The 22,774-nt window shown below is 39.1% G+C and overlaps 1 protein-coding gene across 3 annotated transcripts in view; it reads right to left on the bottom strand.

Annotated features, from left to right (window-relative positions):
• Positions 1 to 9,524: 9,524 nt before the first annotated feature.
• The window catches only part of LOC135171113 (uncharacterized), a 43,197-nt gene continuing 29,947 nt past the window's right edge, over positions 9,525 to 22,774 (bottom strand). For all 3 annotated transcript variants that reach the window (XM_064137453.1, XM_064137455.1, XM_064137454.1), the window contains exons 3-4: positions 16,504 to 16,759; positions 9,525 to 10,725 (exon numbers count right to left, since the gene is read on the bottom strand). In XM_064137453.1, the coding sequence (XP_063993523.1) occupies positions 10,379 to 10,725; positions 16,504 to 16,759 (603 nt within the window). In that variant the 3' untranslated portion in view covers positions 9,525 to 10,378. The remainder of the gene's footprint in view (positions 10,726 to 16,503; positions 16,760 to 22,774) is intronic.

Genomic DNA, 22,774 nt, shown 5'->3' with positions numbered 1-22,774 from the left:
TTGAAGAGCCTCAGTACACACTAATTTAATCACCATTCCCATCAGGAACATTTTAATTTTGTAATTAACCAGCTTGGCACGAGGAACTGATCTGGAAATTGACTATTTCATCTTCAAATTATAAATCGACCATCGTCTGGTCTTTAAATACAAAATTATAATAATTATGCAGGTGTACCATGATGCAACGGATGACAAGTTAAAGGATAAATATAACTACGACTGTGGGATATTCCAGACAAGCTCATAGCACTAGTCATAAAATCATCAACCGAATTATTTATGTAATCTCCTTTTTCCCGCAATTTTCAAACCCATCTAATTTCAAAGTGTAGGAACCACGTATGGTTGACGTTGGCACACAGTCTCTAATGTAATTTCCGATGATTAAGCCAACCCCCCCTATCCCCCTTCCCACCCACCAACCCATCCAACAATGTGAGACAGACGCAAGCAGTGGTACACACGCCTAGTGAGTAATGAATTTCACATGGTTGACAGTACAACGACAAACCATGAAGTGGGATTTTGTCTAGTGTCCTTCTGACTCTCAGCTCACCAGACGTGATTTCACCCTGTGTACACCTTCTCCATACCTACCCCATTCTGTTTCATCCCCCATTCAGTTATTTACGTACAACAGTACGAACACAGTAAGTGCATAATGTTACACGAGAACTTGGAAAGTCAGATTTACCAGTACTTTGTGTTGGTACTTGGGGACGGAAAGGGGGAGGGGGAGAGAGGGGTGGCGGTGGTGGGAGAAGGGGTCTGGATGTCCCAGAAGTGTCTGGTGCAGTTGGAGATCCTGAGCTTTGCTCTCAGCTGCGTTAATGCGGGCGTCTTCTAATTGTGTAATTCTGTAATTTAATGTAGATTACTGTACACTCACTTCTCCTATATTCAACGCTTTTCTGCATCGCCTTTGGAATTCTCCAGGTCTGGATTTTTTTTTCCTCTCAGGTGGACACCTCGCAAGTGCTTTTTGGGGATGGGAGTGCTGCATTCGTCGACAATGGGGATTATTGCAGTTACACTGCTTCCTGTTTATGAGGAAATTATTTGTTGGAGGTAACTCCGGAAAGTTTAAGGGATTTTGCGGATTTCGACGAGTTTTTATTGCTGAATAATTACAGCCCTTAGAGAACCGCGATTTTTTCCGGGAAAATTAATTATTCGCGAGGGAACTTTTGCGATTTAAATCATTAATCGCAAACGATCTTTGAAGGTAAACAATAAGTGGGTTTAATGGGTCAATAAAATCAGGGAAATACTAACTAAATATTTGATCGATAAATTCTTTCCCATCGATCAGCTGAGGAATCGGGATTCACAGAATTAAAAATTCTTTAACAATAATTTCTTTATTGTTTATACGCCTGTGGGGAGGTTTCCGACCACATAAAATCGCTGAATATTTTATGATACGGTCAATGTACTATAAAATATGATGTGTTCACTTTAATTAATTATGTGATTCCATTATTTTATGCAGAACAGACTATTACCCCCTCCATCAACCCCCTTTTTGTTTGAAATTTTCCAGTCTCGGGGTGTTTTTTACTCGCCCGAAGCGCACACCTCTAAAGTGGCTCTTTGGGAAGTGCTGTCTCATGAACAATCGGGATTATTGCACTTGTGCTGTTTCCCGTTTACGCGGAAATTGTTTGGTGCGGTTTTTGTTGTTGGCTGGTTAATAATACTATTGGGCGAGATCGGTGTGGCCTAGATTTTGAATAGGGGTCATTGTACCACGGTTGGATGCAATTCTCGTTAGTAATTTGCTGGTGGAAAGAAATATCGTGGAGTCCATCATTATCTCCACGGCTGACGGAAATAAATTAATGATTTTTTAAGGGGTCAGGGTAGGGTAACAACTGCCTAAAACTACCCTTGAGTCCCAATCAGTAGGTCCCAATCAGTTTCCCAAGGTGGGCCCAGGGAAATTCCAAAATTTCCGCGCTTTTCCGTCGCCCAAAAACGAATTTACTCGATTAATTCTCGTTTCCAAAAGATTTTATTTATTAAAATTATTAATTATCAATTTATTTATTAAAATTTAATATTAACTTTAATTGTCGTTCTTTCAATTACTGAGAATGTAATCAATTGAACCGATTTCTCCCGCTGTTGGCTGTTTCTGATGTGGTAATTCCACGTTATCAATTATTCAAAGACAGAAATGTTGTTTTGAGTTGAAAAAAAATTCTCATGAATTCCTGATTCCTCTTCCTCTGTATCATCCCCTGAAATGTTGAGGGTAGGTAAAAACATCTTGAAATTGTCCCTCTGGCAAAACGAAACGATTGCGTTAAAAATTTACTCCCTTTGTTTCACCTGACGCTGCATTATTTCCACTCTCATCCCCCACAACCCCGTCTTCCTCCCTTCAATTTCCCCGGCATCTCGTTGTTCTCACCCCTCCATATCGTAGTTGGGCGGTTGCAAACAATTACGACAATATGACAATATTTATCAGTACCCATACAATAATACTATTAATTGTATGATTGAACGAAGAACGACGATTGAAGTCTATTAATAATAAATCAATGAACCGCCCCTTCCGAAGAGATCAATCGACAGGATCTCGATTGTACATTAATTGATCGCGAGGAAAAGGCGCGAAATACGAATAACATCGAATAATAAATCAGAAATTGATAACTATAGGGAGAGAGAAAAATACAAGATTTTTTGGGGCGTGAGACCAATAAAAATTACTATGCCGCATAGTAAATGTTCCGAAGGGACAGATTGTCAATTACAAAATTTATTACAAAATCGGCGGTATTTATACAATTTTTCATGTGCGAAAAACAGTAATTTTGCATTAACTTTTCTCTCCGTCTTCAAATCAAATTCTTATTTTCTCCAAAACAATAACAAAACAATAACAATTCTCCCCTCAACGTTATCCCCCATCAACTACCATTCACCCCCTAAATCCTAATTTTTCATAAACAAATAATCACCCGATTCCCCCACAAAACTAAAAAAAAAACCTTCAAAAGACCTGACCTGACTTTAATTCATCTCTCCCACTTCCTTTCCTCCCCATCTGCAATTATTTTCCCAGCTTTTCAAAAAAAAAAAAATTGTCACAAAAATGGGGGAGCTCTAGCTTCTATCTCGTAGATTCATTCATCCGGTCTGTTAACGTTAATATATAGCATAAAACCGTATATTCTCAGAGAGAGGAAATTAATAGCACGTGAATTTCCCCCGACGTACGCGATACAACGAATTATGGATGCCACACTCACTCTAGATATATTTAGCCCCTTCCTCACCCCTCCCCCCCCCTCTTTTCTGGCCCAACCACCCCCACTGTCTTTCAGCACTTCAGTGTCTAGCCCCTTTCCTCACCCTTCCCTCCCACTCCCGCACAGTCGGCGAAGCGGGAATGCGAATCAAGGGGATGATGAGGGGTAGGGGGTGGGGGGGGGGAGTGGGGGAGGGGTAAGGATGGATATAGAGGGAAAATGTACGTGTACTCAGGCAAGGTAAAGAGTATGTCTTCTACTTCAATTTCGCAAGACCTGAGTAACCGGTTCGGGCTTACCCCCCACCCCCCCACCCCCTCGCCCCCTTCATCACCCAGCCGCCCATACAACCCCCAAAATTTCCAGTTGTGTGCGCAAATAGGTGTACGTCCTCGTTTCTATTTCGTTTGTAAACTCTTGGGGATTGGGTAGAGGGTATTGGGGGGTGAGTTAGACGCGATTCGGTTTCACTTGAAGGGGGTTATTGTACTCGACAGGACACGTGCTTATCGTATAGTTGGAGTTACCGAGCTAGTGGAGGAATCCACTTCGGTTTATATCGGCAAAATGGCGAAGCGGGTATTTGAGGAGTTTAGAGGGTGGTGGACAAGTCTGGACGTGTTGGAGGATTCGGGACGATCAGAGAGGGTTGAGGGGATGGGGTGGGAGGGCATTGAAATTAATTAATTCGAGGTGGAAAGCTCTTGTGATGGTTTGCGAGGGAATTTAGGGCGGGATGGGGAGGGGGAGGAGGGGGTGGGGGATTAGAATTTTTAATTTTTGGGGGAATGGGAAGTGTTTTGTTGGAGTAGGGGGTAAGAAAGAATAAATAGGGCGCGCAATTCAACGCGTGAAGGTTATTATTGAATATTTTTTTTTGAGGGGATTTACTCGAGACGGAACGAGTGTTCGTTAGGAACTAAAAGGGAGTAGTTGTTCCTCGTGAGGCCCAAAGCTGGGGTCCAAACGGAAGAGGGCAATATTGTTCCACCCTCTTGCATCCATTCTGGTCCTTTCTGGGCACCAGATGTATCTTGGGGAGATGTTTAGGGGATGATTCCCATGGAGAGTTTAGGTTAATTGTTCTATTGGAGGTGGGCCTCATGACAATGAGGCCCTTCTCATTTTAATTACTCTATTGGATGAACTAATAAATAATTTCTTCATTCGAAAATATACTAGATGACAGAGTGAATTTTGTAGTAGAAAAAGGCCCAAAATCCAAGCGATGATCATTTGAAATTTTTGGCAGTTTGAATTTTTTATTTAGTGCAGTCAATTTGTTTAGTCCATGATTATTGATTTTTTGGGGCTCTGCTTCGGGATTAAATCGTTCGAAAAATGAGTATTCAACCGCTGATGATGGGGCAATTTAGGTCAATGTGCTATTTAATTTTTCATAGAGTGGTTCATTACGCTGCAATTTTTTTTTACAAAAAAGGAAGTAGTTTCCTGCCGGGATTTTATACTTTGTTAAGATAATGGAAGGCACGTTAACGTTTCCGTTAAGGGGTTAGACCCACCGGTGGTTACCTCATCGCGAGACAATTCAATTGTTCACGGTATAGCGAGCGTAATTTTTCACGGATGATCGGGCACAAGTGTTTCCACTCGATCATACGGGTGAGGATGAGGGCAGAACGTGTACACTGGGAAAATGGATTCTCACAAGAGGGGCTGTGGTATTATTGCAATGAAAATCTTGAAGAAGTTATTTCAAAATTTCCTCCGCTAATTTTCCTAGAAAATTCTCAAAGGCCCGAAAGCCCTAAATCATCTCATTCCAACCCCCTCGATCGTCCCAGCAATTAAGGAAAATCATCCCCCACCAACTCCTCTGCGGTTATAAACAAAAAAAGAATTTCCAAATTTTCCAAACTTCTTTAATCAACGAAAATCCCAAAATTCCTCATTTACTCCCTATTAATTCTTAATTAAACCTCTTCATTCACGTTATTACCCCCATTCCCGTGGAATTTCCCTTCTAAATCTCAAAATACTGTCGAAAGATAGCGGTGGAGTAGAGGGGGAAATAGTGGGGGGTGGGCCATAAACCAAGAGACTCTTGTTACCATTTAACGATTTTCATGGTAATCGAACGACGACATTTACGTTCGTTTCACGAGAGAGAGCCCGTGAGATTAACGATCCGGAGGGGGTTGAGGGGGTGGGTATCACTGCGGCCATGATGAATCCCTGAGGGTTCTGTGTACCATGCAGGTTTCAGCAGTACACTGGGCGTTGAGATTGTCAGCATCAGGTGTACACCGCAGTGTTTAATTAATATTCCCATTTTTCCATCTCACTCTGGTCATTTTTATTCAACTTTTTTTATTTGCTTTGGTTTTAATTGTTTTTCCACTGGGGCGAGGTAGAGTGGGGAGTGTGGTGGGGTGAAAAAGGTAGCCATCTGAGCGTTGTTCAAGTACTGGTAACATCTGTTGCTGCCATTTTTGGTTAATTGTTGATAGAAAGTTTTTAGTGCGGGAAATTTTCATCTGGAAACAAATTAAAAGGGGAATATTACCGGGCGGATATGAGGACTGAAAGATCAGTTTTAATTATTTTCTTGGGTTCGGTGGAGGGGTGGAGACAGGGGGTGGGTTATTCTTGGGTAAATTTTGTAGTGAGAAAATTATTTGGCAGGGGAAAGTGACCTTATGGGTCAGACGAATGAAAATTATTTAGTTCTGATTGATTTGTGATTTCTGATTCTTCGAATGTTTAATTATTTATGAGAATTGAAAGACTGGTTTTACTTGTTGTATTTTTTATTTAGATTCGAAATATTAGTTTTAGGTTTGTTGTGATTTTTTAATTTGAAAAATCCGGTGTTTATTTAGTGGAGGAATAAAAGCTCTGGGAACGTTATTTTGGGAGAAAGGAATAATAATGAATTGACAAATGAAATGGAACATTTATATCTATAGTGAATGTTCAGGTGAAGGCCCTGGGGCGACGGATGTTATACAAAATTATTTGTGTATTTTTCAGTGGATGAATTTTCGTTGAAGGAAAATAAATTCGACTCGTGAATAATAATTAACAGTCCTGAAGCATTGAAACTGGTATCATAAATTAGAGAATTATTTCTCTCGCATGATGATAATTAACTAATCGTAGATGAATGTGATGTATTGAAATAATAAATAATAAAATTAATATGGGGTAATTTATTTGGTTTATCTTCTTTAATTGAAAATCTTTAAATTCGTTTCATTTTCAATTGTGAAAGCATAAGTCCAGGCTGTAAAGCTCATGTGACTTCATAATTTTACAAAAGTCCTAAACTCAACAAAACATACTCTGCGGTGAGTTTATGAATCACATAACATTTTATACGAGCACATTAAAGAGTTGCAACTGGCAAGCGGTAGTTGCTATCGCTCAAATGTACTCGTCGCCAGTCCCTTGACAATTCCCATTATTTAAATCGTACGTGAGGATCCCAGTAAAGAAGGTAGTTGTAAATAAATTAAAAGAATTACCCCACCCCCCCCCCTGCATTTACCCCGGCGAGGTATTATCTCATAATGACTCATAATTACCCACTGAATGACGGACGTTGGAGTTACGCCCACGTAATTCATAGCAATGAGTGGAGGTAATGGAATAAGCACTCGGTTATCGTATTTTGAAAAAAAATTTTTCATCAGACGGACAATTGTTTTCCGACTGCGAATTTAATGGCGGCTCAGCCAATGGAGTGAATTGGAGTATTGGCAGGTGGATATCGAGAGCTGCAAATTTTTTTGACGAATAATCTGGGGGATCACTCCCACTGGAATTTTCCGATACCAAATACATCTGTCGAAAATTCTGGGTGACTGGAAATTTCAACTTTTCCGACTGGATTTGGAGTTTATGGGGAGAGGAAAATTCTTTAAAAATTACGTGTCTATTCCGTAATGTGACAGTTAAAATAATATTCGGTAAAAATGACGGAATAATAACGCATTTTTTCAAAGTTCCCTGAAAAATTCACTTTTTTGGTGAATTTTCATGGAAAATTCTGGAAAAATTCACTTTTTCAGTGAACTTTTTGTGAAAATTTTTCTTTCCAGGCGATGGCTTAATTGGCTTAATTACGAAGGGGTAAAACGAATTTTCACGTTTATCGTCTGACACTTCTCAAACTAAAATATTGAAAACCCAAAAAATGCGTTCATTTGAAAAATACTAAACATTACCCTAAAAAGTAAATTGATCACGTTTATTATGTAATCAAAGACGAAATGAAAAATGAAGCGATTATTTAACCCGTAAAACTCTTCCTCTCTCTCGAATCCCCATAAAGAAGGCGTCAGAGAGAATAAAAGTGGAGTAACGAGGCAGATTTATGTAGAAAGAAATCCAAGAGCAAATGTGTTTACTTTTATATACTACCTCGCAGCGTTCACCAACTGGGCTCTATCGACCCACACTCCCTTATTTTTTTCCCCTCCACCCTCACCTATTTTTTTTCCCGCCCCCTCGCTATCCTGGCAGCGCACCGACCTCCTGACGTCGTCAATCACAGCGGGTTCGCCTTTCGTTTTTTACCTGCCACTTCAGACTCATCGCACCGAATGCGAAATATAAAAGAAGTATTTTCCACGGAGAAGACGAGATCCTCCAAATACGCCCGACTGGCGCCAGCTTGGCCAGTCCTATCTCACCCCATACCTTCAATCAAGATCATGCCCCAAGCTCGCTCTCCAATTTTTTTCTCCCATTTTTTTTTCCAATTTTCCTTTTGATGTGTATCAACCTTCAATGACAGTAGTACGAGCAGAATCCAGTCGACCATAATTACAAAAAATCAAAATCAAAATCCCAAAGCTCCAGAAATTATTTATGTGAAACATATTTTAACTAGTTTTATCGTTCAAAGCCAAACTATGTTCACCTGTCAACAGATCCATTGACATTTATCAACCGACTGTCACAATTTACTGCACAGAAATAATTGTTAGATAAATATTAAATTTCTAGGGAGCGAAACAAGCAACGAAGATTATTTTTATTGTAAAAATTAGCCTCACGAATCGTCGAAAGGACCAATCGATAAATCAATTCCGCCCCACTCGAGGCCCTTTGACGATCGATTCCCCAAAACTTTGCATTCGTCGTCACTTCCTTATCAATTCACCGACAGCATTGGCTGCCATCGGGTCAATCTCACCGATATCTCCTCAATAGTAATTCCACCTGAGGTGAACTTATCCCCATCCATCCTCCAAGAAAGACTCAATTCGCGTTTCTTTTCAATGAGACCTCGGACCTTTCAGATCTCCTCCCTTTTTACCCTCGACACTGGCCCCAGGTTCATATTGCCTTTTGTGCTTCCACCTCTTTCCTTCCTCCCCCCAAAGCTGGCCTCTGACTTTTTTGCCCTTCGTTTTATCCTTTTTCACCGACAGGACAAAGGTTTCAATGGCGGGGTAACGGGCACCAATGGCTCGAGATAGGAAGAGAGTAGAAAGAATTTGCAATGTTGCGAAAAGAGTGAAATCTTGCTTTCAAGAGATTTTTATAAATCATACGTCTCCAGAATCTTTTTCCAGGAAGTGTTCAAGGGTCATGCGATACTCTAGAGGTAATACCCTGGCATTACGTCCTTTGACATTCGAAATATTCCAATTTTTCCCGGTCCATTCGCTAATTTTTACCTGAATTCAAGGCCGATGTCTTTGATGAATCCCCGTGTGTGATCGCACTTGATCCCCGAAAGTCACTCGTAAAAAGTCGGCCCAATGTCGGCTCAATGTTGGCGCAATGCCGGCCCAATGTTGGCTCAATGTCGGCTCGATATTGGATCAATAGGCGCTTTGAGAATGACATGTTATAATTTATCAGTTGGTACATTGTTATAAGATAATAAATAATCTAAAGAGTTAATGAGGAAAATGATTTGTTCGGATGACACATTAATTATAATTATAGGAATATTTGTTGTTGAACATGGTTGAGGGTATCAGCCTGAGGAATTTCTTGTTTATTGCTTCTTCAACAAACAAATTTATTAAACTGATGACAAAAGTGACCGTGAATTTCATTCGACAGAAGCATCTCAAGAGGATGTCAAACCATCAGTGTGTGTGTAACGAGGGTGGGGTTAATCGTGCAATTAACCTTAATTATTGGACCCTCTTTACTCGACTCCTCCGCCACATAATCCAGTCTCGTTGTGTACGAGACCACTGGACCCCAAGCAGCATCACTCGTTCTAATATCATATTTCAGTGTCTTCAGGGGCGTAACAATAGATTGACAATATTATTATTTTTCCACTTTATTCGTGCCTTTTACCTCCGTCTCATTTAAATAATAATAAATTAAAAAATCAACACGCACAATCTGATGATTCATGTACAAATAGCAAACACAATTAATGACATGACAATACTCATAACTCAATTCCATATACTCTATGAAAATCCTAGTAACTTAATTATTAAAATATATTCTGACATTATTCAATAATTTTTTTAATAAACTCAACTGATGAACGCAGTCATCCATTTTTTTTAAAATTCATTGTCATCGTACATACAATATATTTGACGCACATGACTCATGTACGGATTATATACTATGATATTAATGTTAATAATCTCGAGCATTTTCACGGTGATAAATACTCTAGAGGATATTTTTTTTAAACGTAACATTGGAGGGGCGAAAATTTATTGTTACCATCACTCAACTTTTTTTCATCATCAGTGAATGAAGGAAAAAAGTACCATCGATTTACAACCTAACGTATTTAACGACGATTAGCCTCTTGGAGGGGTGATTTTTTCAAAGTAAATCCCAGCGTCTCATTTATTATCTGTAATTCTTAGGAATAATTTTTCTCCCCTATCTCGGCTCTTCAAATGATACTCATCCCGAAAAAATCCCTTTCCAATATCCAGCGAATTCACACCCATCAGAACACATTGCAATGAAATATAGGCAAATTTATTGATTGTTGATTCAACAAATACAGAATAATTTGCCGAATGTGTTGGACAATTGATGGTATCATCAACTCTCAAAGAGAAAACTCTGTTAAAATCTTTTTAATTTGACAAATATTGTTAGTTTATTTATTTTTATTATTCTTTATCTTTGTAAAATTGGAGTCATTACCAGTCTGAATTGAACGTGGCGGAAAAGAACCTGAGAATAGCTAGAGCAATAGCTCCCAGGAGGCTGATGCTGATGGTATTGCTCTGTTGAATTGAAACCCCAGTGCCTTTGGAGCAGGTTGACTGAATGCTGGATATCATAATTTTTCGATGCTCCAGGAGATAGTGAATGCTCTTGGTGCCGCGTTCCAGCTTGTGCCGGCGACCCAGGAGAATCGAGTAAAATTGATTACCCGGGTAACGCGAGCAGAAGGTCAGGAGCAGCTCGTGCATCACTGCTTTCATCACGTGAACAGTTCCATCGAATTGAACGTAACTGAAGGTCGGATCTCTCATTAGTGTACCTGCCAGCAACAATTAAATTCAGTTATTCCCATTTCTTACACAGAAGAGCCATCATCATCACTATTTTATTCATCACTACTATTATTACTCCAGAATAATTATTAAACAACAACGGAGCAGACGCTGTGCTCCTGGAGACTCTTCGAGGCTCTCAAATAATTTTTTTTCACTCCACATTAATTTAAAAAAATATATTGTCCCATTTCTTTTGGGCAGCACAGGGACAGCTCATCCCAGAACTCATTCAGCCAATTTAAACTCCAATTGCCTTGACCTAAAAATTTTTTAACCGCTGACTCAGTCCCATGAAAATGGAGATGTCCCTGTTGTCATACCCCCATGTCCCATGATGCCATCACTTAATGAAATTCACAATCATGTTATGATGCCCACAAACATGAAGCCAAGTGCACTGGGAATCCCTTCAACCCATGATGACAGGTCAACCAGGTGCATTACAACTGTCGACGTATGATTGTCAACGCTTCATTGGTCATCGTATCATTTTCAAAGGGAGAACTTGGAGCTCAATGATTTTCATTATCACATGAAACCGCGAATGTATTACGTTTAAGCGGTCTATGGCCTCGCCTGCAGCACACACCATCCGGATCAATCTGACGTTATGTGTATTATATATATTTATATGTGTTACGTGGTTATGGAACATGGGACAGTAGTCGGTGGACTTTGTGTATGTATGTGGATCCATTAAGCCGCACCCGGGCTGCGGACAATCTCGTCAACGGTGAATGTCTGCTAGGGACTTGCTGGGATGATCGATATGGGTTTAGTGGACTAACCGCAATGATGAAACCGCCAATTTTATTTCGTTCACTTTATTTTTATTGAATAGGATATCAATCAAATGCCCATTCAGCAACAAAAATTCTGCAAAAATTCTAGCAGCGTTAGAATTTTTCCTCCAGAGAGAAAAAATAAATTGTTTTTGATGAATATCCATTTACTTCAGAGAAGTATTTTTTTTTTAAATTTTATTTCTTCGGTATAATTAGTCGCGATGGGGAATTTCTTAGGTTTAAATTATGATAATTATATTACGATAGAGGAGGAGTATTTTGCATGTGACCTTGAACTAAGTCCATTGATAATTATTTATTTTTTTAAAGTTCTGGTTTTATTGGGAGAAGAATTTAGAGTTCGCTCGATGTTATGATTAACATGATCATGGTCTATAACAATATAATTGAGGGGATTCAAAGTTAATTACTATTGTGATGGAATTAGTGGATTTAACAATTGAAAAAATTAATACTTTTTGGGAGAAAATGGATATTTGAGCGAAATATTTGTTTTTCTCAGCGCAGAAATATTCTGATGGCACCAGAATTTGTCGTAGAAATTTCTCTCAACTCATAATTAATTAAATTAATTGTAGTCTTCTGATATTTTTAATTACCTGCACATTCAGTCGAAAAATCAGGTCGAGGTATGAATTTTCAGTTTACGATTCTCGCAATCTGGAATATCATCGCAATCATGAAAAGTTTTGTATATTCAACTATCATTAATGTAATTTAAACTCATTAAACGTCGGTAATAATATCAAGTTCTCGTTGGATTTATTCAACCCCTTAAAATGCTCATTAGCAACTCCACATCCTTCATAAAATTCCTTCTCATCTTCATTTTAATTGTTCTCATCGCGCTAATTAGCAAGATGTAACCGCGGGTGAAAGTTGCGCTGCTGAATTTTCATTAATGAAAACTAGTTAGCACTCGGGAATTATTACATCAAATCTTGCAACTATTCGGCATTTTTTAGTTCGTCGTCGTTCATTCATTCGCTCGATTCGCTCAAATAAAATTGCGACGACATAGTTTTGCTGATTCGGAGTGAAAAATATTCATTTGAAAAATGTGTTCGCCCGCCGGAGCTAAATGTTTAATAAAATAAAATTAATTAATTAATTGTTTAATAAAAATGGAAAAAATTTCGGGGGAGATCAACCCTCTCGAGTCAAAGTAAAAAAATATGAACATGAAAATTAACGAATGTCCTGCAGAACAGTTCAACCCAAAAAATCCAACCCCGTCAATTAAACTCATTTCCAACGTGGGGTGAAAATAAAAAAAATCGGACTAAAACTGGAAAAACAATATCGCGTTTCAATCAGTAGCCCCCACCCCCTGCCCTAATTACCCTGCTGTATATTCAGACGGAATGCCTATGGATATATGACGCGAGTTGCAATTATCCTCTTGAAAATTCATATCAGCGAATGGCAAATTACCGCGGGTAAAAACCACTGAGATATCCGGTTCTGATATCGTCGGCGATGATTCGCATAAACCGGGAATTTTTCATTTATTTTTCGCTTTTTGCAGTTTGCGTATGGCATGGAGGGGATCACTGATGAGCTCGGGGTGGTTCCACCCCCCACATGGCTAGGGAAATAATTTATATTGTTTTTACTAGTAATTTGCGTTTAATTTTGTTCTCCGTGTGAACTTCACGGAGTAAAAAATAACGTTTACCTCTTGTTTCACCCCCTCGAGGTCTAATTTTCACCTGAAATATCTTTCTCTGTACCTCAATATCTTCAATCACACATCCAGTCTCCCACCGACTCATCAGGACCGTCTCGAACAGCCCTATACACTTTTAATTACCCAATAGGACCTATAAAGGATGCGGACTCGCCGAGAATAGTCGTCCCGAGATAGTTCATCTGGGGGAAGAACAAGTATATCTCATTGCCACGGGGAAGTGGTTGGCTGGATGGACTGGTCTTAGTGAACTGAGTAGGTCTGGAAGTCATTCCGATAATTGAAACCCCAGAGGTTATCTAACGATCTTGGTAAATCTTCTCTTTTGCCAGGATGTCCTTTACCCCGAAGAAATATAGATCTTGATTTTGATTCTGTTGGGGTTGAAATACGCGCTTCGCTCAATATCCCAGTGGATGATCCCCCTGAGCACCAGAAATTATGTCTACGACTTCGTTGCATCATCACTTACAAGAAATTATCATGTGACAAAGTATTTACCACTTACTAATGTCAAAAACAAGCGCTAATTTCCCCTCTATTGCATCAAACTTTTTTTATTAATAAATTCAAAATTGATGTCGAACAATTTTTTATATTCTGATGCCTGTTATTATTATTTTTTCATAATGATTCTACTGTCATTGAAATATTATAAATTGAAATTAAGTACAGAAGTGCACTTTTAACAATAATTTTTTAGAACTCACGAAATATATTTTAAACTATAAAAACCGTTGATCCCAGCAAAAAACTTTGGGGTACGTCGTAACACCGAATATCGATCTTTCTTCAGAAAAATCTTAAACTTTTTTACTGAAAAAAAAAAAATATTGATAAGACAGGAGCCATAGCTTCAACTTTTTAACATCCGGGAATATCAGAATTCGATAAAAATCTTTGACTCTGTTAAGAATTTTTTTTCTTATTCTACTTTTAAAATTCTTTCCACTTGTTATCGGACTACTTGAACATACGCTGAAGTAGAGAAGCTTCCCCACCCCCTTCCCCTCCCCCTTGTCGATAGAAAAAAAATTCTCGAGAAGAATACGGGGGTTGTGTTTTGCTATTTTTTTTTTTTTTTTTTTTCAATAATATTGGATTTTACGAGTATGTCAGAGTTTTCTTTTATGCGAGTTTTTCCGGTGCATTCTTCCCATTGTTAGGGGATGAAAGAAATGGAAAAATATATAGATGAATGATAAATTGCGCTCATTAGAGGGTAATTCCGTGATTACATCTGCGGTGATGGAAAAATATGAGAATTTTTGGGTGCGATACCGATAAAAATTACTGTGCGGTCTAACAATCTCGACGAAAATTAGGAAAACATTCGCATAACTCACGTTAAAAAATTATTTTTCACTCCCAATAATTTTTGAACAAATTAAATATTTTTTGCATAAAAAACGTGATTATAAATTCAACTTTTTTTAGTATCAACTATTTAAATAATTGGGAAGAATTTGATAAAGTTATCAAGATGACCGATGGGTTTTACCGCAGTAACAATTGACCGCGTTCCATAATTTATGACTTATCGATATTTCTGTATTCAAATCCCCCCAAAATAACCAAAACTTCACCCCCAAGATGTTCCATATCGAGCCGTAATTGTACTGTTCGCAAAAGTATGACTCTCCCGCCCAACGTAGCACTGTCGAATCGAATGGTTAATCCAATTTATGTGCCCAACGGAGTTCTAAACTTTACCACGCACGAGACCCATGAATTATCCCAGAATCGATGGGTTATATATCGTATGTGGTTTATGAACGTCAGTGGGTCGCCAGGAGATGCCCGGACTTTGATACTATTTTTTATCTCCCCATCAGTGGACGTAGTTAATTATCCCCCCTGATGGTTTTTAAAAACTTTCATTCTGTCATGGAAAAGTCGAGGTCCAACTCTTCAATAAGTCCAACTTTTTTCACCCCTTAACAATCTGCAAAATACATTTTTTATTATCTCCACCTTCGAGATTTTTTTTTCACATTTTTAGGTCGCACCTCACCCCACAGTGAAGGGTGGAATATTAATTGAGTTGTGGATCTGTGTGAGGGCATAAATTAAAAGCAACAATTGGAAATGTTGACTTAATTGTTCGATCAGCTGTGAAATTCCCTCGACCATTGAATTATTGAATCGTTAAATATCCTCATCATTGTCGATGGCGTATTTCATGTAACCGAATCCGTTTAATCGATTTATAATGCGACGTCAATATGACGCGACGGGATTACTGGCGATTTACTTTACTGATGAATATATGAGATCATATTGGAGAGAAAATATTCTATAAAAATTTATAATCAAGTTTTTTACGCAGAAAATAATTTTTCCCGGGATAAATAAAGAATTTAATTTGTCAAAAAGTCATTAGGATCAAAAGATAATTTTTTATCACGAGTCAGACAAATGTTCTGGTAATTTTTACCAAAAAGTCCCCCCCCCCCCACCCTCGTAATTTTTCCCGGACTCACCCCCTAAAATTCTCATATTTTTCCCTCCGCCAAAAGTGGAAAAATCAACCGTCGATTCAGTCCCACTGTTACCGAACAAATTCCCTCCCCCACTCGCAATTATTGTATGTGTTTCCAATCGTTTGTTGACTCTAATGTTTCAAAAACAATTATAGATTGTTTGTTCAGTCGTCAGTGTTACGTCGACGACGAGAGGCCGTTCGCTAGTCTACTCAAGGGGGTTGATACCACCTGACGTGTATTTCCCACGATCGTTCAATTCAATTCACTCCGACGGAGTTGGAAAACTTTTCTCCCGCCCCTTCCACCCCCTCGTACCCCGTTTTCATTCCGTTCACACATAGTTTTCCGGGAAACTGCCACCGATCGCTCCAACGCACGTTCTCATGTTGCTGTTCATTCAATCTGTCACGATCACGCGCTTCGGTGGACAAACAATCCGGAGTAATTTAATATTTATATTTTGAAAAATTGCCGGCAACATTTGACACACGAGTGATAATGGAAGGGGTAAATAACGGAGGTATCACTTTTTCATCGCCCACCATCGCCGGACAATTTTTATTATCACAGAGGAATTAAGTGACTGTCGATCGATTATCATTTTTTACGCGGTCATTTTTTCGGGATTTTTACGGTCAGTTTTATTTGCTCGGAAAAAATTACCGTAGCGTAAAATAAAAATTATAAAATTATGGGGAAGGTTTGGGGGAAGATATCTTAAGGGTTTAAGGGTATGTGACGTGCCCGAATATTTTTTGGTACGGAAAATCGGTAAATTACCATTTTGGGGGCTGATTGATGTCCAGAAGCCGGGGGAATTTCTCAGATCAATAACGCCAAATGTGTACTCGATGTTTCCCTTTTCCTCGGTCCAGAGAACTTTCAGAACTTCTGACGTCGAGTCCCGTCGACGGTCCAGTCGAATTCTCACTATTGGACACGTGTCCAGGATCTTTGGGCGCATTGATGTCGGGGATGATTGCGTTGGCGATGGCCTGTGGTCCAGAATTTCTATCACGTACCATTTTCCGATTATCTGGAATGAAAAAATTTATGCTAATTGAGTGACCCACGTTGGAACAGTGGAATACAAAGTTTGGGGTATTGTCTGGGGTGGGGAGACGTCTGCACTTTTGTTAACATTGTGTACTGGTATGTGTTCAGTACTTTTACGCGCTGATAACGGAATATTTGAGATCTTATTACCCAACTTTTTGCTGGAGAATTTTTGCGATTCTGGAGCGAAACGGTTGAGGAAAATTTGACGGAGTTACGAAATTTTTTCGGAGCTTTTGGACGTCTTCCTTCTGAAAGTTCCAGAAAAAATTAAGATTTCGGCGGTTGAATTCTTCGGGTCAGGTCCATTCCACGAGGGAACTCGAGTTTTGGGAGATTCAGGGAACAATTTTTGCGGAACCGAATGCTAATGCATAATATTTGTGGTACAGAATAAAAATACAGTTCTCGTCAGTGGAATTTGCAATTGGAAATTCAGTATCCCATTTCTGTATCGCGCGATTCAATTCCATTCTGGACTCGGTGGGAACATAATTTTCACATTCAATGATCGTGGAAATTTTGAACTACGTCACGTACACCAAGATTCAATTTTCAGGATTGAGGACAAGTGGAAATTGCGTGCTCGGGGTGGATATTTGTGAGATACTGGTGACCCAAAAAATTCGCTGAATATTCAATTTGTCCTGGAATGGTTCCTACTATTTTTTCAGGACGTTAAAAATTCTCCAAAAATTACGTGTTTCCTCCCTCTACTCAACCCGCCACCCAAAACCCTAATCAATAAAAATTACAGAACAATTACGCATTTTTCCCTGAATTTTCCCTCTAAAACTGCCGAACTGTTTCGTAATTTTTACTGAATATTATTTTGACTGGGGCATGACGCAACTGTCGGGCGATTTTTGAAGAATTCTCCCCCCCCCCACCCCCCGAAAATGCCGGATATTCACGCAATAATTATTCTTCAATAAAAAAATTATCTTAGAACAATAAATTTAATTTGCAAAAAATTAAAATCATCACTCAACAACTCAAATTATCCCACCCCCACTCGTCACTTGACGGCGGGTGGTCACATCCTGTCGATAATTCAACTCCGCAAAGTCGCAGATAATTCTAATCCAACCTAATTACCATCTCTCCATCGAATTAATCAACGACATCCTCCATCTGTTCACCGTAGAATCCCCATAACTTTCCTGATTTGCATTCGTCCATAGCGCGATCGCTCAATTATTCACGAAGTTGGCATTGGAAACAGGAAGAAGAAAGTTAAAAATTATCCCCGGTGAGTACTACCCCCGCAATCTCCATTACAAATGTCAATTTATGAAACAGCCCTCCTCAATTATTCATTCAATATTCAATAATCAACTGCGTTAATTATTAAACTGTAAAATCAGATAACAAATGTGTTAATAAAATACGGGAATTGTCGTTTATACAGGGGTTGATAATTGAGAATGGCTGGGCGGGGGCGTTGTTGTAACCGGAATGCAGCATTAAATTAATGCCATCCGATGTATATATTCTCCAGGGTTGGGGAGAGGGGGAGAAGGTGAGCTCACTGCAATAGGGAGGAATTACAGTGGTACATTGCAATAATTATTCCAACTTGACGTTACGTCCCACCGATACGCCACTTCGTTAGCTCGATTGGGGTGGGCTGTGTTTACTGTACCGAGACCCAAAATTATTGTTCAACAAAATAACATGCTGTTTTCTGTTAATGTACTTTTTTTAATCTGCAAAAAGTCCCATTAATTCACTCGTTCTATCGCCGACCCGAGGGGTAGTTTTCCCCCTCGTCGTCGTTGGTCGATTTTAATTTAATAATTGGAACGTGATAAGAAATTTCTGATAAGAATTATTTATAATTTAATAATTTTGAGAAGCATTTGTTGCATTTGTTGCATTTGTTGTTTATTGATGAGACATTTTCTCACATTTTTTTGTTAATGAATTTGTAGTGAGTTCATTCCGAGGGATTGAATTAATAACCTCCCCCTTTTATGGCCCTTTCTGCCCTTTCTTCGAAGTTTAAGAATTTCGTTTTCCACCTCATTCGTCGTTCTAATTGCCCCGACACAGGGCAATTGCCGACAACTTCCTTTTTATCCGAAGCTCGACGAAGAAATAACACCAGCTGCAATCGATATTCTCACCCCCTCATGGCGCAGGCCGTCTGAGAGGGTGGAGGGAGGGAACATCTGGAAATTGTTTCGGTCTTCGGTGAAAATATGCCAGCCAATAATATAATGCACGTCTCGGCAACGTCTGCCGAGTTCAATTTAGCACATTTTATCAATTTAATGAGTTTCACCTGGTGATGATGGTATATGGCAATTATTAAATTTCGCCAATTTACGGGGAAACAATAAAAAGGTTGAGAAGGTCATTCGGGACGGAAACGTTTACGAGGGGTGAATACAATGAGTTCAAGAAAACAATTTGGAAGTGATACTTTCCCCCCTCGCTGCACATTCCAGCTCGGGAGTAGAACAAAGGAGACGTTTCCAAAGAGGGAAATCTTCGAATTATGGAATGAAAAGGTGGGAGATATTTTCGAGATATCGATTTTGAAAATGCGAGAATCGATTCCATTTACGTTGATTTATATTTTTTATATTTTAAGATGCGATTTTTTATTTTTTTTCTAGTGATCTTCAATAAATTCCTCTCTCCATTTGACTTAATTTGAAATCTCCACATTTTTGAAAGAAAATTTGGGAGATCTTTTCGATATATCGATTTTGAAAATGCGAGAATCGATTATCTTGACATCGATTTACATTCCCCACATTCCAAGACCCAATTTTTTCTCTCTTTCTGTCGATCTCCAACAAATTCCTCTTTCCACGTGATAATCGTTTACCCCTCACCCCGAAATATCGCGAGACAACAATCGCCGACTGCTGTTAATCGATTTCCCACCCCTTCTAAATCGCTCCACTAAGAGAATGAGTTTGCGAAAAAAAAAAGAAAAACACCCACAGACTTGTGTATTCTAGAAGTACAACGACAGCATAAATTCTCGTTTATTAAGCGAAACCCAGGGTAGCTACCCCCGGACACGGTTATTCCTCCTCCCTTGCTATGTATTCCAAGTGTGTCCAGGAGGAATGGAGGAGGTTAAAGTAGTTCTCGAGTAGTTTCATTTATGCGACTAAGCACTGAATATTCTGAAAAGGTTACATTCCGCCCTCCCACCCCCCTCGATTCACCCCTCACCCTCCCAACACCTTTGTCAATTCCAGATATTCCAGGATTCTCCACGACACGACGTTCCCCTCATCCTCCCAATTTTCCGGTATTATCCACGTCCTTGGCATGCACTTCATTAGACGAAGACGAGGACAATTCAGGGGAGGAACCCTTTTTCCCACCGTCTGGAGCACAAAACAGGTCCCTAGACATTTTTTCAGTTCAGAAATACCAACGAGCGCTTCAATTTTCGTAACTGGAGGCCGCAGTTTCCCATCGCTTCGACGAAGTATTATACTCGACTTCCTCGAGGTTTATCACTCAAAGGCTTTGTTTCAGATACCCAGCTCTTCGACTAATGGCCATTTTGATGATGGGTATTACAGCAAAAGCTCAGAAAGGGACTGCAGACTATTTTCGCTCCAATTAATCGCACAGTAAAATGTGTTCGGTAATTTTTTCCCAACTGTTCACTGATGGGAGTTGAAAATTGAGGTACATCAAAGGAGGATTTCCAGGGTTCACGATGATTGGTTTTGGGTCATTTGAGGGTCATGAGATCAGGGGGAGGTCAGAGGAAGAACAGGCGAGGTCATGTGCGGGCACGGGAGGTGATGTAAAATCGTTTGAGACTGAAAGATCGTTGAAAATAATAGAAAAAACTCAGAAAGAATGAGATCGTAGAGATCAGGTAGTTTATGAGTTGGGGAGAGAGGAAATGGGATTATTAAAAGTCAGGTGATGGTCATCGGAAGGTCATAAGGTAGCAATCCTTCCGAAAATCTAATAACATGGTGTCATTAGATGAGATCATAGAGCTCAGGTAGCTTATGAGTTGGGGAGAGAGTACATAGGATTATTAGAGGTCATGTGAGGGTCATCTAAACGTCATAAGGTCTCAATTCTTTCCCAAAATCTAATAATACCAGGTCATATAGATGAGATCATAAAGCTCAGGTAGTTTATGAGTTAGGAAGAGAGCAAATAGGATTATCAGAGGTCATGTGGCGGTCATTTGAAGGTCATAAGGTCTGAATTCTCTCCCAAAACCTAATAATAGCAGGTCATATAGATGAAATCGTGGAGCTCAGGTAGCTTATGAGTTATGGAGACAGCAAATAGGATTATTAGAGGTCATGTGAGGGTCATCTGAAGGTCATAAGCTCTAAATTCTCTCCCAAAACCTAATAACATCGCGTTGAAATATCCTGGAAAAATCGAAAAAATGGAAAATGGAGATATTCGTTTGTCTAACGCTGCGAAGCGGAAGACTAATGAAATGGCAGCCACTGATAGATATTCCCAGTACAGTCGGTCCAATTGTGCTGGAAATATCTCCCTGAACTGAACAACAAACAACATTGGAAATGCCCTCATCCATTTGCGTTCGAACTTGGCTCCTGTTAGATGTGCCCCGAATGATGGGGGTTAATCAACATCAGTCTATTTCCATAGAAATTTCTCAACATCACGGTATTATTCATGTGTCTGTAACCAAATGAGTGATTCCTCCAAAGTCATATCAATCATCCCAATTTGCCCCGGGAAAAATCGTCCAGTTGAATAATTAATCAATTATTGCGAAGTCACATATAATTAATCATTTTTTTTTAATTCTGATTTTATTGTGATGACATTCTTTTTTTTATTTGATCTTCATTAGAAATAATTAGCATACGCTGGAACGCGTAATTCAATAGAATGACATCCTTTTAGGAAAAGGAATGTGAATGATAGAAATAAAAAAAAAACATGATAAATTGGATATATCAACGGAGCAGGAATATTGAATCGGCGCGTGTTGAAACGGAAATAACACGGTGGGGTGTGCCAGTGGAACGCGGAAATTTTGTTCTATCCAAAAATAACAGCGGCGCTTTCTCTCTGCCGAATTCACGCCCATATGAAGAATAAAATGAACGCGAGGGAATTATGGAAAACACTGCGAGGGGAATGGAAAACACGAGATCCTCACATTTTGCGGGTATCGCATCTATTCCATCAATGAATATGGTTATGGGTTTGCTTTTGTCGGTTATGGAGAGGATTTTGGTCGGTGGGTAGCAGATAAAATGGGATATCTCGATAAAGTGGAGGCTGTTAAGCCTGCATTCATTACCTGATAGGTTATTCACTCATAACAAGGGGTGAAACTCGTATTTCATATTAACCTGATTATTCTGAAGGTCACAAATTAATTTTCCCACGATTCTAATACCCATTATCATTACACTAAATAACATACAAAGGTTTATCTTCAATGAGGGCTCTGAACGTTTCATAAATGATTGAAGAATTTGGGTGGAAATGTCCTTGAGGTTTTCAATCTAATTGACGACGAGAATTTGATTAATTGATTGGATTAATCCGTCGTTCCTCATAGGGAGAGGGAAATCTGGGAATTTTTATGATGCGATTCGGAGAATAATTACTGTGTGGTGCAGTAAAAAATGAGGGAAGGCCCAACAAAATAAACTGACCCAAATGGAAATTTTTCAAAGATTCCCATCAATTTTTCATTTATTCTCAAATAAAAAATGATAGATCTTCAAATTTTATGGTGCTATTTAGTAAATTTTACGAACCCATTTCATTAATTACAAAACTTATCACACCATTTGCTGTATTAATGACAATTATTATGTGTGAGTACCCGACACAGTAATTTCTCCCAGACTTCCCCCCCTCCCCCCTGCAATGGCAATCGCCAAATAAAATAAAATTCAATATCGAAAATTCAATAAAAAAAATTCCATAAAATTTTTCAACTATTCCATTAAAATATGACTCTGTCTCTATTAAAAAAAATCTTTCCGATATCCCCCAG

Source organism: Diachasmimorpha longicaudata, chromosome 18 (genome assembly GCF_034640455.1).
Source record: "Diachasmimorpha longicaudata isolate KC_UGA_2023 chromosome 18, iyDiaLong2, whole genome shotgun sequence".
Lineage (NCBI taxonomy): Eukaryota > Metazoa > Arthropoda > Insecta > Hymenoptera > Braconidae > Diachasmimorpha > Diachasmimorpha longicaudata.
The sequence above is the reverse complement of the archived record's forward strand: the minus strand, read 5'-3'. Positions and strand labels throughout refer to the sequence as shown.